This window comes from Triturus cristatus, chromosome 1_1, assembly GCF_964204655.1.
Source record: "Triturus cristatus chromosome 1_1, aTriCri1.1, whole genome shotgun sequence".
NCBI classification, from domain to species: domain Eukaryota; kingdom Metazoa; phylum Chordata; class Amphibia; order Caudata; family Salamandridae; genus Triturus; species Triturus cristatus.
In genome coordinates this window covers 1,135,633,327-1,135,651,612 of record NC_140579.1, presented here as the reverse complement: position 1 = coordinate 1,135,651,612, position 18,286 = coordinate 1,135,633,327, and the positions used below count along the sequence as shown (strand labels likewise).

General features: G+C 45.4%; 1 protein-coding gene across 11 annotated transcripts in view; it reads right to left on the bottom strand.

Moving 5' to 3' along the window:
- Window positions 1–4,448: 4,448 nt before the first annotated feature.
- Window positions 4,449–18,286, bottom strand: part of LOC146871733 (transcription factor SOX-13-like) — a 671,695-nt gene continuing 657,857 nt past the window's right edge. For all 11 annotated transcript variants that reach the window (XM_085651236.1, XM_085651240.1, XM_085651233.1 and 8 more), the window contains one exon: window positions 4,449–7,173. In XM_085651236.1, the coding sequence (XP_085507362.1) occupies window positions 6,909–7,173 (265 nt within the window). In that variant the 3' untranslated portion in view covers window positions 4,449–6,908. The remainder of the gene's footprint in view (window positions 7,174–18,286) is intronic.

Here is an 18,286-nt window from a genome sequence, read left to right as displayed (position 1 = left end):
TCTGGCCAATTCCCTTTCTTTCTCTTGTTCTAACTTGGCCAGCTCCCACCTTAACTGCCTATCTTCCCTCCTGTCCTCGTACTCCTCTGGGGACGCGTTCCTCCTCGACCCTGTCCTACTACTGGCCCCAGAACGTCTCCCCGGGGGCACATTTTCAGACACATCTACATTCAATATGTCGGTCACTTCTTGGGCGCTCTCCTCCTGAGGTGCATCTGGTGCCTCCTGTCCCTCATCCCCTCTCCCTTCTGGGTGGGCTTCTACCCATGCCCTAATGGCGGTGCGGAGTTCCGGTCCTTTGGCCTTCCGTACCCCAGGCACCCCCATCCCCTGCCCGAACTCCCTTAGTTGCTTCACTGAGTACCCCTCGAGGTGAGCTAACCGGAATTCCATTCTGGCAGGTGGGGACCTAGACACTAAGGAGAAAATTTCTTAGGGTATAGGTAACAGTTCTCAGCTAACCAGGCTTCCTGTACTCTCAACCTGGACAGTGGAAATAAAAAATGCAGCAATCAATGGTTTCAGAGCTCTGGAACAATTAGGCGTTTAATTGTGGCGCCCTCCGCCTCACGGAAGGGTGCTGTATGGTCACAGGTCCTAAGGATCCCACAGCTCGCCACCAATGTAAGACCTGGGGTCTCCAGGCCCTATGGGGCGGTAATGTGACACGAGCGGTCGGGCCACCAAAGGTCTGTGTGTAAAGCAACCATACAACACGCACCTCACATGGGACAAGGAACACACACAATAAGTGACGCCACACGGTAGGAGTTAAGTAAATACTCAAGTTTATCCAAGCAGAGCACGTTAGATGCAGTTCATGAGGTAGCAGTACATTTCATAAGCTGGTAATACCACAAATGACATTCAGTATATTTCAGTACTGCCTGAGGTACAATTACCCTTCACCTAGAGGTACATGCGCGCTTCACTTTCCTGTAGCGCCTTAAGGAGGTGATGATGGCGCTAGGCGCGCTAACTGGTGACGACCTCAGAACGGGGCATGTAGCATAGGGCTACTCGTAAGAGATGTCATTTAGCATTTCATTATGGAACATGAATAACAGCGCGCTACTCGTAATCAATAGCACGTAGTACTTCAATATGGCACATGAATAACAGAGCGCTACTCGTAATCACCAACACGTAGCACTTCAATATGGCACATGAATAACAGAGCGCTACTCGTAATCACCAACACGTAGCACTTCAATATGGCACCTGACTGACAGAGCGCTACTTGTAATGGTGGGCGCTGAGTACTTCAATGTGGGGTAGGACAGTCAATGCGCCTCACGGAGCTTTTAGCAGGAAGCGCCCGGGACGGGAGGAGCGAGTCTCGGCTCTGGTGCAGTTCGTAGGGCACCTCGCTTCAGAGCAGTCACGGGGACACAAGGAGAGGATCCCTCGGCGGGGTCTCTCCGTCGCGCTGGCAGGGGGAACTCCCACGGAGAGGGGACCCGGGCTGAGGGTGCGGTGCGGTTCCCGACCAGTAGGGAGCGCACCAGGGGCAATCCCAGCCTCCGGGCTTACCTCGTTCTCGGCGTCCGAGGGCGTCCGCTCCAGCGACGTTGGGGGAACTCAGCCCCAGGCCTCGCGCACCTTCTCTCACAGCTGCGACGGCAGCGGCGGGGCCCCGGGCTTCTCACGGGCCTCGCGACTCTGCAGGGCACTTCTTCCGGCCTCCGGGCCGCGGCGGTGAGCGCGATGGCTTCCACGTCACAGGGGGGGCTCAAGTTAAGGTTGGGGACTCCGCGCTCAGCGGAGCACGCTGCCGGGGGTCCCAGGCCAGGTCAGGGAGCGCAGGAGTCACAGCGCTAATACCTGGTCGATCCCCGGTGGCTCTTCAATCTGCTTTGCATACGGCTTCAGGGGTCAGTCTGGACACGCAGTCTCAGTGCTTGGCATATAAGTTTAAGAGTTAAATCTGGACACGCAGTCTCAGTGCTTGGCATATAAGTTTGAGAGTTCAATCTGGACACGCAGTCTCAGTGCTTGGTATATAAGTTCTGTTCTCAGATGTTAGATAGAGTCTTGTTGGCGCAGATGTATCTGGCGCTCTTAAAGGGTTCTGTTACAGGGGGGTAGGGATGGAGAGGGCGACTAGATCCTTCCTAGTCAGGCTGGCAGAGAGTCTCTGGGTCCTCCTACTGCTGGGCAAGATCAGTGGGTTTCACAGGGTCCCTCACTCACTTAAGAGGCAGCACCTAAATCCTGTCACTCTCAGAGGCATAAGTCCCTGGCTAGGCCCTACCGCCTACACTCCTGGTGGATTCTTCCAGCTCTGCTTCACCCCAATGGCCAACTCACCACAAAAGTTTCCCTCCCTCTCTTAAGTAGCCCTAGGTCAGGTGACCTCTAGCCAAGGCGGCAAAAGAAAAACCACACCTCCCTTCTAGAAGGTTCCAGCACATTCCAGGAGCTTCCCCACTCTACCTATGGGACAAAAACGCGGGCCGGAGTCGCAACATTGTTGTGGGGTTCCAGCCAGCTCCTGGCAGCTAGGGTGCTACTATGAAAGACCACTCTGCAGTAGCAGGGGCCTGTGGCAGCCATCTTGGGAGAAGGGAGCACCTGCACCTTAACACTGATTGGCAATGAAACGGCGCCCGGAGACCTAGTCCAACATAAAAATGAGGGTGGAAAAAATGAGGCACGATACAAAAATGGAAGGGGAGACCACCCTAGGGCTGACAGGTCCAACACACAGGTTGTATTGTCCTTCAGTTATCACCTTCACCACGCTCCTCCTGATGGACGACAGGAAAGCTTTCAGGGCTGGTTGGAACAGGACGATGTGGAGTTGACACTCCACTGATGAACAGATGTCTCTCTTCCCCACCTCTCCCAGTTGACTTCCCCAAGCCAGAGGCGATGCATCTTTCACAACTGTAAGCCCCAGGGAGAAGGAAGTGTTGCCTGCTGATGGTCAAATTGGAGTCCACTGCCCACCACTGCAAATCCTATGCCATCTCATTCAAGGGAGTTGGGAGAGGTAACCCAGATACTGGGTCCACGGACATTTCAGGTCCTACTGCAGAGCCTAGGTGTGCAACCAGGCATCTGCTATGAGAAGGATGCATGAGGCTGCTGGATCAAGAAGCCTCAGAAAAGCCCATCGAGACCCAGGACTGACCGCTACACATCGCGATGATATCCTAAAATGTCTCCGGCTTGCTGAGGTGGAAGAAGGCCATGAGGGCCATCAGGGTTGTCCCCAATAAAATGGATCCTGTGTGGAGCTCAGGTGTGAATGTTTCTTGTTAACAGTAAATCACAGTGACATCATGAGTGTGGAAGTAGTTTGGGTACTAGAGGGCACAAAACATTGAGTCATGTATGGGCGCCATGAGCCAAAGGCAGACTTCATGCGCGTCTGTGTCCAACATCTGTTTCCTGCAGTCTCAGCACAGCTTGTAGCCTGTTGTTTTTGGTAGGGACAACTTTCCCTGGCACCCTAAAAAAAAGCCTGGTAATGATCAGAAGACCAACAAGGGAGTAAAGCTCCGTATCTGCATGGGAAAAAAGGCACAGGTGTCGGTGTACAGGGAGGCACTTATATACGGCTCTGCTCCGGCACAGTCTGAAGTCATCGCAGAGCTATACAGCTCCAGCTAGAGGCATGCTGGAGCATTGCTCAAGAATTCTCCATATCCAATCTGGCACCTGGGGACATTCTACAGTGAAGAATCAGCAGTCAGAGGTATCCATCAAAATAAGCCTTAATGTGTTAGTATTAGAATTTGACTTTTTGTATTGAATAAAGAACACACTGTATAGAAACCTCAACAGCTTATTTTCTGATACCACGTATAGTTACTGTACAGAAAATACTACACCTTGGTAGACAACAGCCTATAACAGCCTATAAAGAACGGGAAAAGTTACAAAATATGAGACATGGGTTGTGTATATCACTATCACTTCAAAAGTCTTTCTAAACCACACTCAGGTGGTTTTACTCTCCCTTACGGCACAGATCCCTCTGCTCACCCTTAGATGGTGCATCTCCAGGCCTCTCAGCATGGCAGTCACATGGTTTGTCCAGAGGATCCCAGAATTAGTTTTTTGTCAGGGAGTTGAGCAACATACATTTTGCAGCATACTGTGTAAGGGTTTTTACAAAATGCACCTTGCATACGAATTGTAGTGCGACCTCTCAAAAGCTAAAGCAATCAGCCCTCACTAGAAGGAAAATGCTGAAAAATCAAATAATAAAAACTGTAAATAAAAGACTGACGCACGGTCCCAATGCTTCATTTGATGACTCAGATTTTACAATGAGAGCTGTAAAAGATGATCTGCCATGCAAGAACCACAAACAAATGACTCATTTTAGTCCAAATGCATGCCCACAAGACTGTTTCAGCAAAGATTTCCTTTTGTTGTGTACAGGCCCATGCTAGCTAGACAATGGTTGCCCTTCAAGTATCAACAGAAAAAAAAAAAACTCTCAAAACATCTCTTTATTCCGAAAAGCAAAAGAAATATACATGAGCAACTGGGGATCATGAAACATACAGCTTTAAGTTATGCCCTTTTATTAACAAAATAAAGCTCTATCTATATTTACAATCATAAAAAATATATGTACACACATTTATATACAGATATTTATATAAAATCTCAGAGGACAACAGCAAATCGGGCAGCTATGATGGTTCTAAAGAATGGACAGACTAGAGTCTGCAGATACGGAACAGAAATCTCACGGGGCAGGCGTGGTCAACCTCTTCCCTTCCACAGCTACCCCCACAGTATGGATGAGCGTTTTCAACATTTGTGCCAAGTGCACAACTCTATGACCAGTGGGTAGTCGGAAACACCTCTTAAAGCTATCGATAGACAGACAGACATGAATAGGTCAGTATTTATACGGATGTACTTGCAGGCTCTGGCAGATGTGAACGCTGCACAAAATGCATTGGTGGGTGTCAGGTTGTATGCGCCCAACTGGTGCTAATGTACAGAATGGCATTGTCTTGTGATCCTACTTGGCATTTCAAACTAGATTTGCACACTTGAGTCCTCTTCAAATGAGACTTTAGGGAGGTACTGCCTTTTTAGTTCTCACTCACCATACAGTGGCTTGCAAGACAAATTCTCCTGAGCCAATAGTGATTTGATATATTGAGTGGCACTTCAATATGGATAAAATGAGAACTGCCACGGAATGTGGATTAATAAACGAGAAACTGAAATCAAAGTGGAATGGCACTAAGTCCCAGGGAACAGACAGGATGCTACAGAGTGGGCTAACATGAAGTTGCAGAGATCAGTCAGAAAAACCAATGTACAGGTCAGAGATGCCGGGTGTAGTAACAGAGAAAATTTACAGGGCAAGTCAGAGGTGAAACAAAAGTCAAAGTGTGAACTAAGGGAAAGTTACAGAGCAGATCTAAAATTAATCTAAGACATCAAACACGAAAAACTGGACCAAAACCAACACAATACAAAACAAAAAGAAGTCAAAGGGAGATCAGACAGGAATTTGAAGGGCAGAAAACTGTTATTGATAATTTCAGAGTGGACCGACAAGTAGTCCAAGAGGACCAACAAAAAGCTGTAGACTAGGCTGACAGGAAATGTGACAACAGGTGGTGAGGAAGTGACAGTGGGCCCACAAACTCACAGAGGAATTAGTCGGAACTCAGAGAAACTAGTTAGTGAGTCAGTGGATGACAAGACAGGAAGTTAAAAAGTGGAACCAGCAGAGACACAGAAAGTCTCATGGGATACATTTCCAGGGCAAACAGATAGGAAGCTAAAAAGCACCGGACAGCATGTAGAAGAACAGCCAGTAGCGTTGCTCTTTCATTTTCACAATGGGGCTCAGAAATTCAAATTACCTGCAAGACTAGAAAGTGACTATTTACGAAATCCAGCCAGCAGCCCTCAGGACCCTTACTTTGGGCAGTTGCAGGAAACTCAATGGTTGAAATGCGATTAAACTGCTTCCTTCTGTGTGAGGCCATTATCTTTTTCAAGATGTCTTTTAATACATCTCAATACAAAAAGGAAATCCTGCCTGCTCTACTAAAATGCAAACTGCAAGCCTTTTGTGTCCGCAATGGCTGAACTGCCTGTACTACTCAAAGGATAGTAAACATTTGCAGATAAATACAGCTGCAACCAAACCTGACCTCTGACTGGTAGCAGAGACTAAAGGTAGAATGGTGAGGTAGCTGAAAAGAGTCAAATATCACGGCTGTGAAGTGAATATGTGTAGGACCATTGGTCACGGGACAGGAAAAGTAAGATGCTACCAGTGGAGCTGCAGTATTTCATTTCTATGATGCCTCAAAGTTCTTATACTAAAGAAGCCGAGAAGGGGTCTAAAATGTGCTGCTCGTGAGTGCCCAAGACGGCTGCAAAAGATGCAAGCAAAACAGCACTGCTGAACTCTGATTTAGCTCCAGGAAGTACAAAAGATCGACTTTCGTCCCCTGACACATGCTCCCAGCCCAAGGCAGAGGGTGGCTTGGGAGCACATTTTTAAGGCCCACCAAACCCTCCTGAAGAGATGTGGATTGTCCTGCACATGTTTTCTACAATACAATTCAAAGAACTACAAACACAAATATGCACACAAGCTCACACAGACAGGTAGGTACAGACAGACACTGGCAGTCCCTAGATGAACTAACTTGGAGTCTCACTGGAGTCCACAAACTCTATGTGATGTGGGTGCCTAGCACCAGAGAGTGGTTCTATGCATTTCTGGAGGTATAGAAGCACAGAGTTGAATCACTTTATAAATAAGGGAAGTTATGGGGTTCACGCCTCACGCCAGGTAAATCAAATACACTCATGCTGTTTGCTGCCTGTTCTCCACGAGGCCCTTCCCTGAGGTTCTCCCTCCAAAAACCACTGGTATCCTTTGTGAGTGGGGGGGGTTAACCAATACTTCAGTCCGTCAACACAACCAGCTCTCCGTCACTCTTGTCGTCAGCCTCCGAGTCCTCGTCTGCACTGTACGGGTAAATTTCACTCTCGCCGTCCCCTGGATGACGGCGATCATGGCTCTCCCTGTCGTCCGATTTCAGGCTACAGGTTTTTACAATGACTGGCATGCTGGGGTCACCTTCACAAGAGAGGTACTGGTCTGTCCTCGGCTGGGCCATCATCATCCCCATGGAGCGGTCATAAGCCACTGTTGCCTGAGACTGAGGCCTAAAAAACAGAGGACACAAGTCAAAGCTCTGCCTATTCTTTTTGTCATACTGTAGAGATTGCCCATGTCAGCGAAACATACCACCTCATGGCCTGCCAACCCACCCAACATTCCAGAAACATTAACACTGGTCAACTACCACCCAAACTTTTCATCTCATTTAACTTCAACTACCCACACAACCACTTGTGGAGAAGTGTGGCTCAATGGTTAGAGCGGCAGACCCTGATGCAGAGATCTGGGCCGGGACCAGGGTTCAATTCCCGCCTCGACGGGACTTGGGCTCAATTTCATCGGACCTGATAATTCTTGCCTCGGTGCCTACTCTAATCATGGGTCCCACTCTGCAACGCTGGGCAATAACTTGCGTAATCTCCACAACGGCCCCAACAGCGCTGGGGATGCCTGGCTTCACCTTGGGGGTGCCCAGGAGTGGACATTTCACAGGGAAAGCCAGGAAGGGTTCCACAGTGGTATGAGTACAAGCGCCAGGACGCCCCGTCGCAGGGGCAGCAGTGCGCTGTACAAAATTTCATTTCATTACTTCACACTTTCCTTATCAAGGAACTAATACGTACCACCACATAATACTGCAAAATACTTACGAGAACATATTACAGCAGGAGAGAAGTTAACTGGTTGTCTGAGCCGATGGGATGCACCATGCTTTGTTTGGTATTTCACCTCAAAAGTAAATAACCAGCAAGTAAGCACCCCCAAAGGCAAGGAAAACCTTTCCACATCTTTCCTACAAACAATAAACAGGCGGAAGAGACCTATTCATGCATCAACGATGCAGTCGCTGGTAACGATCTTTCTGGCGCACACTACCTGAAGCGTCCCCACCTCTTCAATCTCTTCCAGATTCCAAATTGTATCTGTGAAAAGCTCTTTTCCACTGGTAGGAGGATTCGACTCCACATTGACGCTGGGTACCACCCTGTACAAGACAACCAGAACCATAAAAGCACCACGCAAGCACCACGCCTGCGCACTGACGTTTCCTCATCAGTTTTTTCAATGCATTTGGAGGCAGAGAAAAGGTAGATGAGATTGCCAACTCTTTGTAGTGTACCAACACTAACTTTGTATATAAATAATGGAACTATGACTATTCCTCATCAACGGGAGATTGGAGGGATCAGTGAACAATCTCTACAAGTAGACAGAATGTCCAACAGTAGGATTGTTGCCAAAGGTAATCAACTTGTTTTATTTTTTGGATCTCTCTACCAGCAGATTACTTACCTCTTGAACTACGACCCATGCAGTATCTTCCTAGGGATGGGTCTGATGAGATGGCCAAACCAAACATCCTGCAAAACAGATGTGGCAAAATGGCCATTTCTGCTATAATGCCGTATGTTTTTTAAGGGTCCCTCTATATGTGCTTTTGCTCATTTGCTTATCCATATACGTTGTCGTTCATTTGCCATTATCTGATGCATTTGTCTTCATTATTGTACAACAATGTATGTTAAATGTAATAAATGTATCCTTTGATTTGACAGTATGCTTCTAGTTCATACATTTATGTATTTGAATACATGGCACTTAAGAGGAAGCAGAATAACTTTTGAGTTTTACATGTATGTGCAATGGAATTCTCGCGTTATTTCTTTCACCTTACACTACAAGGTCTATTTTTCTCAAAATAATTCCAGCTAGTAGAGTAGCTCGGCCCTCAGGCAAGCTTTACAAGTCACCAGGCTAGGTTTGTCTCATACCATGTTTTCCAGCACAGAAACAAATTAGCCTTGTTTTGAGGACAGCCAAGTAAACGGGACACACATAAATGAAGTACAGGTTCGAATACCGGTGGATTATATTGAAATACTGATCTTCATCAAGTCAATACATTTGATGCTTTAATCCCTTAACTACTGGGCGTTATGCTGAGCCCTTTTTTGACTACCTGGAGTAGTTCACGCTTAGGGCTGCATAACTTTTATTTTTTTTAAAGTATCTATGTTAAATTTTGCTCTTATTTTCTCCGCAATTTCCTGGAGATTCTAAAGGCACCCAGGGTTTATGGATGTTCCTGGACTGGAACGAGAAAAAAGGCAAATATAGCTAAATTGTGAGGTTTTTGTGGAAAAATAAGAAATAGGTGCTCCGGATAAAAGTAGCAAACAACAAGATGATGGACTGAGTGCTGAAACGTTTCAAACACTCACGCCCAGTCAAGAGATCTGGGTTAAATCCATTGTTCTTTTGCTCACCATGTCACCCCAGTTTGGACTCAGTCATATGCAAATCGGTCTTGACCCTGTTCCCCATGGGAACAGTCCAGCCTGAACTGCCAAGCCAGGTCCTCCCTAGACTGGAAATAAGCATCCTGGGACCAATTGTGAGGCATTATCTCTCATCAGCCAGTCTAGAATGAATCAAATGGCACAGCGATCAAGGGACCAATGTATGGGCATACTTTTGGCCTCTTAAGGAGAACTTAGCAAACAACACAAGATTATGGATCGTGTGTTGAATTATTTCAAACACAGGAGTGCCCTGCTGCACCGTGGGCCAGCAAAGAGTGGCTGTACCAGGGTGGGCTGCACCTTTTGAACCTGGTGGCTAGCAAAGGAATGGGACTCCGCCTGCTTTGTCCTGCTCAAAGAGAAGTCGTTTCAAAAGCCAAGCCAAAGTCAAGAGACTCTAAGGGTCAGTGAGCTGGCCTCCTCTTCACAGCACTGGAACACAACAATTCAGTAGCCTGCTGGGGCAAGTTGGTAGCCCAAAGTTTCCAACCCACCACCAACTATCGCAGTGCAGCACAAGGACCCGATGCACAGAGTTGCTCCCAGGAGTATTATTGGCATGTAGCTGGGATCTCCAGAGGACAAATTATCTACCCTGGAAGGATTGGCCCATGACCGCAATACTGGGCGACTGGTAGTCCAGTTGCAACTGGACTTCTGCGAGCACCGAGAAGAATTCAAGGACATCGACCCTATCTACTCTGGAAGGATTGGCCCGTGACCGCAATGCTGGGCGACTGGTAGTCCAGTGGCAACGGGACTTCTGACAGCACCGAGAAGAATTCGAGGACATCGACCCTGTGACCAGGATCCCCCCCTTTGTCGACCGCGAATTAGCCGCAGCAAGACCCCTGCTGAGAGCATCACATCCACAGCATCCTTTGAACATCTTCAGCATCCCTCATCCCTTGCATCAGGACCATCCCATAGAAAAGTTCTACAAAAAATAAAAGTGCGTGGAATTAACTGAAGATTGCTTCACCTGCTGAAGTAACTATGTCTGAGGTCCTAGCTGGTCCCTCTGACTGGCTACCCACTGGAGTTGGTCCCCTAAAGTGACTCCAAGTGACCGCATTACACCAAGTTTCAAAATGTGAAATTCGTTGGAGTTGCCAATGCTTATTCACAGTTGAGTGAAATGTTTTGAGTTACAATATCTTGTAAATTTGATATCACAAGAACACTCTGGTGGATCTTTTTCATTGTGGTCTCTAAAAATACATAAAAATACAGTCTATTCATATAAATTGCTGTCGGATTTCTTCTGTGACTTGCCGATTTCTTCTTTAATTGTTTTGATGATGTTTAAATGGCTTACATTTGTTCCTTTGTGTAAGCCTTGCTGCTCAGAGCCACAGAAACCCTGAAGGTTTGGCAAACAAGATCTTAGCGTACTAAAGAGGTTAGCAAGTCACACAACCACATGATATACTACACCCCAGTAGTACTAGACACTGGATAACAAAATACCCACATCTCTATACAACAATTGCTCTGGCAGGCATGCCAATACTGATGTGGAAAAGGCATGCCAATACTGATGTGGAAAATGTTAACAGTAAAAGGTTACTGAGAGTGGAAACATATACCAGTGAAGTGATATGATTTTAATCCTTCCCGTTAAAATAGAGGAACAGAATCCAGCCATGACCAAGAAGGTGTTACTAACGACTCATACAATATCCTTGACACACTCCACTCATTAAACAGAACATAAGGCTATGATGAGGGGCAGAAAGCACTAGTGTGCAGCCTGAGACTACCTCATTCTCCCTGAAAAAGGCAGAGAGAGAGAGAGAAAATGTGGAGGTTGGAAGTGAGGCGTGGAGGAGACCGAGAGAGTGGGGTCTGGTAAGTGAGCCACAGGAGAGAGAAACCAGGATGGGTGAGGGGGGGAGAGGGAGGGCTATGCACCCCCATTGAATGAAGAAAGTCAAGTGATGATTGAAGCATCCAACAGGAAACATAGTTCCCTGAAGTAAGAAATGTGGAAGGAAACAAGCATCCAAAACAAAATGTTCCATAGGGCGGACAAATAAAAGAATAAGTAGGAAAGCCAGTAAATGAGGAGCAGGGAAGAGAAAAATGACACTTACATTGAAAGCATCTGTTTGTAGACTGTGCTGTGGACCGACATGCTTTGCATACTCCTACCATCTAGTGCTGGGCTTGGACGTTCGCAATATGTTTTACTTCGAAGAAGTCTTTCAAGTCATGAGATGTGCTATGACTCCACCATGGGTGGACAAAGCACATGGGCACTGACTCCAACTTAGATTGCTTTCGCACAGTGGTGAGAATGTGTATGGAGTGCATAGCATTGTGCAGTGTCGATTAGTTAATAAGAGAAGAGATTTGCAATCAACAAATGCTTCTGGGGCAGAGTGCAGGCGATATGAATGTACACAGCACAACATGCTATGAACACCTGCTTACAGGGTAAGTAACATTTTTTGTTCGTAGCATGCGAGTCTGTAAATACACATGCTCTGCATAAACTGTTAAGCGGTACCCTCTTTAAGCGATGGCTAGTGTGTTGCTGATGTCTGCACTAAAGTCCTTAAGACTGAATGACCAACCATAGCCTGTTGGTGAGCTAGGATGTCCACACAACGTTACTGGGTAAACGTGGTGGGTTTGAACATAGAGCCGCTTTGCTGATATTAGCTAGCAGGAGCTTGTCTCAGGGAGCCATGGTGGAGTACGGCAGGGTTGGAACAGGCAGGACTCTCAGTTTTGTGGTGACAGTTTGGATGCACATGACCATCTACCTATGCCAGCTTTAGAGATGAGATTGGCATTGCAAGGTCATGTCAACTTAATACACAAGAGCTCTTTTAAAGTCCAGCAGGTGTAGAGCTTTTCTACTACTAAGTCTGGCTGCGGAAAGCAGACTGTGAGCTCTTTAGTTTGGTTAAGATGTAAATGTGATACCACCTAGGGGAAAAAGTTAGATTGTTTCTGAAAACAACACTATCTTTGTGTAACTGAATGAAACGTTCTTGTTCGGTGATAGTGGAAGTAACGGCCACAAGAAAGGCCACTTTCCAGGAAAGGAAAGTAACTGCAAAGGGCATGAGTGTAAAGGTTCAAAGGGTGGCCCCATGACGACTACATTGAGGTTCCACATGGGGGCAGGATGTATTATGGGATGTATGGACCTCTTAATACCCTCTATGAAAGCCTTGACTACTTGAATCCTAAATAAAGATGAATGCTCCCTGCTTTGCATGCAGACCCCGATGTCAACTAAGAGTAGGAGTAATGATGTAATCGGATATCTTTGACGTGTGCAGAAATCAGGCATTGCCTACGAACTGGATTTCTCAGTGGATGATGTCCTGGATGTTAGGCTTCAAGGGGACCAGGTATTTGGAAATGCAATGGTGGACAAACCTCTTCCACTTTGCGGTGTAACAGGCCAATGTAGCTGGACAACGAGCTTTCTGCTTAATGCTCATACATTCAGGGGTAGGAGGGGGTGTAAAAAAGCCAATTTTGCACAAAAGAAATATCACTACCAGTGTGCACATCTCTAATTTGGAACCTTTTCAGATGATAAAAAGAGATCACTCCAAAGTGCAGGGAGGTGGATGGTGGTGAGAAATCTGTGGCTGGATAGAGTATCCACCAGAAAGAGGATTACTGAAGGTAAATAACGAAATGGTTACTTACCAGTAGAAGTAGTTTTGCAGCTTGAAGCATTTTCTGGTTTCAGATGCTGAGCATTGTTTTGCCATCTAATGGTTGGGTACTTTTTCATTTTTATGTGGGCGTTGTCTACCATTTGAGCTATGTCACTTCCTTGTGTGGCATCAGACATGCGCCTCATAAAGTCCTTGACATAGGCTCCATATTCAAATTCTTATTTCCCCTTTACTGGAGATTCGACTTATTTTCTCTTGCCTCTACAGATTTCTCTCTCTTAGATTCCTTTGTAAATACACCTCCATTGGTCGAGGTAGGTGGGGTGCATGTGAATCCAGAAACGTCTTTATGTTGCAAAAAGGCTACTGGTAAGTAGCCCTTTCATTTTGCAGCCTGAACCTTTTCTGGATTCACATGCTGTGCATTGATTATATAATGGCGTTTTGTCATGATGCTAGGGTGGGTCCTTTAGAGTTCCATTTATCTGGGATTTATGGATTTGTCCACGGCTTTTGATCTCGTTAATAGGTCAAAGCTGTGGACAATGCTCCTGGAGATGGGACTTGACCCACCCCTTGTGTATTTTCTTTCAGAGCTCCACAAAGATCTGAATGCCTCGATAAGGATGACGACCGATGGGAAGTGTACGTCCAGCTTCAAGTCTAGCAGAGGGGTACGACAGGGATGCATTTTAGCTCCCATGTTGTTCACCCTATACATAAACGCCTTGGAGCAAGACCTGCTGGCAGTAACACAGGACATTCCGCGTATGGGAGGTACCCCGATTCCGGTCCTCCTTTACGCGGATGATGCTGTCCTGCTGGCCAGGACCCCCCTGGCTCTGCAACGACTGCTGGACTCGTTTGGGGACTTCATGCATAGCCTGGACTTGGTGGTTAATAACGGCAAATCTCATGTTATGTCGTTAGGACAAGCAAAAAATAAAGTAAAGCCATTTTTCTGTAGGGGAGCTGTAATCTCAAGAGTGAAGGTTTTCACTTACTTGGGAGTTGTCTTTGATGACAAAGGCTCATGGACCCCTCAGCTCTCCATAAAGGTAAACTCCGCGAGAAATTCTTCTGCGGCAGTACTTGGCTTTGCCAAAAGGCTGGGAGGAAAGCCGATAGAGGCAATATTAACAATTTATAAAGCTAAAACTATCTCCATTGTAAGGTATGGGGCGTCAATCTGGGGTTACATTAAACACGACGTGATCCAAACGGAGGAAAATAAATTCTTGCGCTCCCTCCTTGGCCTCCCTCAATCAACCGCTTCTTATTCAGTCCACCTGGAACTCGGGATTGGTTACATAGCAGATATGATCAAATTAGCCCCTCTGCTGCTATGGATTAAAATATGGCTAAACCCGAACCTTACTTTAAATCATAAAATCTTAAAGGACTGCACTCGACTTGACAACATGAATAAAATTCAATGGTTGTCTAATATAAAGTCGTTATCTGCCTACATTGGGAGACCTGAAATCTTTTTTAACCCTGAATCTCTATGTAAGGCAGATCTTGAGTGGGTAAAATCTAATTTTATGAAATCAAGGGAGGCCGAGCGTGAAGAAGATGAACTTCGTAAACCCTCTGTAAGGGAACATGTCCTGGTATCCCAGTCTTCAGGGTTGTCATTATACCTTACAATAGTATCCAACCCTTTTCATAGATGGCTGTTGACCAAATTGCGGTTCAACCAATTACATATAGTTCTTTGGGATGTGGTTGGCTGGAATAGGTTAGAAGATGTTGCCCCTTGTAAGTGTGATGCCCTTTCTCCACAAGACACTACTCACTTTATGCTTTTTTGTCCTTTTTTTAAACATGCCAGGAAAAAGTTTATTATTCCTTTGTTAAAAAGTAGGAATTTTACTCAGTATAAGCCAGCTTTATTGTTTTTAAGCCTGCTTGAATGTCCATTAATTATGTTTTGTGTTGCTGGCTTTTTAGCAGCCGCTGTTAGAGAAAGAAGGGCTAGACTAAAATTACTACATGATGTGGATCTCATCTAACATTAGGAAACTGATCCTGCACTAAGTAATCAAGTTGTTTATGGTCGATTATGAAATTTTAATTGAAATGTTTTTAACTGTATAACTGTGATTTGTGAGATTTTATATATATATCTGTTTAGCATACTTTTATGATTTTAACTAATCGAATAAAGTGGTTTTGACTTGACTTGACTTTAGAGTGTGTGTTTAGCACACTGTAACAGTTCTGTCTCCTTGATGACTTGAATGTCCACAGTAATGCTTTCTGTAAGTGTGTACTGAAAACCATTTGATAGATATCGTCTAGTGTCACGTTTTCTAGGAAGGAGATTGTTGCTCCCTTCTTCCCTGTTGAATGTGCCTGTGGTATTTCCTTGAGTGTTGCTCCTGCTCTTTTGTGTCAATATTGTACAGTCTGAACTATTCATCTTGTGATAGTTCCCTTAGTGACAAGAGAGCCCTTCCTTACATGTACGAAGGATATGCAGGACTGTTCCCCTTTCCTGATGTGTTTTGTTCTTTTTAAGTAGTACATTATGCTCGTCACGCATCCAGTGTGTGAAGGGCCTTCTCTGCTTTTGTCTTTGGATGTTGGAAAAAGACTGGTATGTAGATGGCCTGATTAACGTGGAAATGTGTTACCACCTTTTTTTTTTTTAAACTCTTTTTATTAACATTTTCATTCTCAACCAGTACTGCAATACCATAGCGTTCTTTACAACATACATCACATTGTTCTCGTTTCAGCCTTTGTTGTGCACTAAGGATCTCTTTCGGTTCCCTCAGGAGTTACCACCTTTGTTATGAATCTTGGATTCGTTTTCATGATCGCATTGTCCTAGTGTATCGAGATATGGCTCTAGTTGTGTGGTAAGCGCGTAAATTTCACTAACCCTTCTCAGTGAATTGATTGCAATTAGAAAGGACATCTTTAGAGTTAGACACTTAAGTTGTAATTTTTGTATTGGTCCAAAGGGTGATGTCATTAGTTTTTTGCCCCTTCTAGAAAATGTTTTATCACTAGAGTAGTCATGAAACTTCTCCCTATTACACCCCTTGGATAAGCCACAATAGCCACTGGAGAGGAACTTTAGTGAGGCGTAGGAGAGGTGGCTGTCCAGCAGGTGGGTAGGGTATGTGATCACGGTAGCATGCTGTGACCAATCCCTGCAAGTCTCTTTCTTGTTGCATCAGTGTAAGAGTTTCTTCCATTTGTTGCTATAACATCTTCTTGGTGTTGGCTGCCCTCCTTCTTTTAAGTATTTCCATTTACCTTATCAGTAGGTTTCAAGGAGCCATGCTGTCAGACTGAGGGTGTCTGGTTCTGGATGGCACATTTGACCCGTCCTGAATTGTCAATAGGTCCTGATGTGTTGTAAGTCTTATGGACTGGCTCCGTGATATGTCCATGAGTTCTGAGAACCACATCTGTCTGACCTATTGTGGTGACCCAGAGTGAGGTGTTCCTGTCTGCACCGGTGTATTATATGTGGTATGATTGGGATTGGTGGAAAAGCATTTGCAAAGCTCCCTGACCATTCTATTGACAGGTCATTCCCTAGCGACTCTAGATGGTAGAATCTGGATGTGAAACTTTGGCATTTTACATTCTTGTGTGTTGCGGATAGGTCTAGGTTTACCCCAACTCTGGAAAATATTTTCCAATCTTTATTGTTTTAGTTCCCTTTTATGTGTTTGATTTTCTGCTTAGTGTGTTTGGTCCTGTGTTTAGTTCCCCTGGTAAGTCTATCTCTACAGGCAGTGATATCTTGTTCCCTATTGCCCATTTCCATATCTCTTTGGCTACCTTTGACAGAGTGTGTGACTTTAATCCATCCTTGTTTGTTCAAGCGAAACACTGTTTTTGTACTGTCTCTTTGGATTAACACGGTCTTTCCCATTCAATGTTTCTGGAAAGCCTTCAGTGCTAGCCAGCATATGAGCTCTCCATCTTGTGTGGGATGAGCCTGTTGTGATGGTCAAAAGAGGGAGTAGGTGGTTTGAATGGTTTCCCCTTTGTGATGTTCTGTAGGTTCCACCATTACATTTCCTAGCAAACCTTGCCTGTAATAACCTCTAGATCGTCCCAACTCCTGGTTGGCTGTGGCCATTGTAGTTGTAGCCACTCCTGTAGTGGTCTCATGTGCAACGTTGCGTTCGCCACTAGGAGAATGCACAAAGCCATCTTGCCCATCGTTTTCCCCACTGCTCTCACTGTCAGACGTTGAACTTTCTGGTAGAGGAGACTCTTATCTTGACACTCTTGTCCACTGAAGGGGCTCTTGTGGTCTGAAAATTCCGGATTTCTCCCAGAAAGGGTTCCTTCGTTTACGGAGTTATTGAACATTTCTAGTAATTGATGGAGAACCCAAGGTTGTGCAATGTCCTTTTGACCTCACTGATGTTGTTTTGCATTGGTTGAATATATCTATCTGCCTTTACCAACAATTTGTCCAGGTATGAGTACATGTGTATTCCCCTTTGTCTGAAGTGTGCTGCCACCACAGCTAGGCATTTTGTAACTACCCGTGCTGATTTTATCCCGAAAGACAAAAACCTTGAACTTTTAGTGTATTGTGTCCACTACAAATCTCAAAAAAATTCCTGTGTAGCTTGTTCATCGTTATGTGGCGGTATGCGTCCTGGAGGTCTACGGTTGCCACGCAGTCCCTCTAGCATGGAAGGGGAATGACCTCTTGGAGGGATGTGATCTTGAGGTTTGATAGACTTGTTGAGTGTTCTTAGATCCAGTATTGGTCTTAGGGTCTTGTCTGGTTTTGGCACTGGAAAGTAGGTAAACCCCTTTTAGTTTTTCTCTTGGTGGTACTAATTCTATAGCCTATTTGTTTAACAGACCCTTTACTTCCTTCTGTAGTCGATGTTATTCTTCTCATTTGATTTTCTTCTACTTTGATGGTATTGTGGGATGCGACTTTAACACGATGCAACAAATATGCCTTCTGATATTTAGTATCCATTTGCCAGAGGTAATTAGTCTCCATTTTCTCAGAAACCCTCCGATCCTTTGTCGCACTGATGATTTGTGTAAGTGGGCATTCTTTGCGGAGTTACTTGTTTGTGTTGGTTCCTTATCTGGGGGAGAGGCTCCTCTTCCGCTGCCAAATCCAAGAAAGCACAGCCTCGAGCTTGATCCCTACTGCTACAGTGATGGTGTTGTTGTTGAGGTACTTTGTTGACTAAATGTTCTAC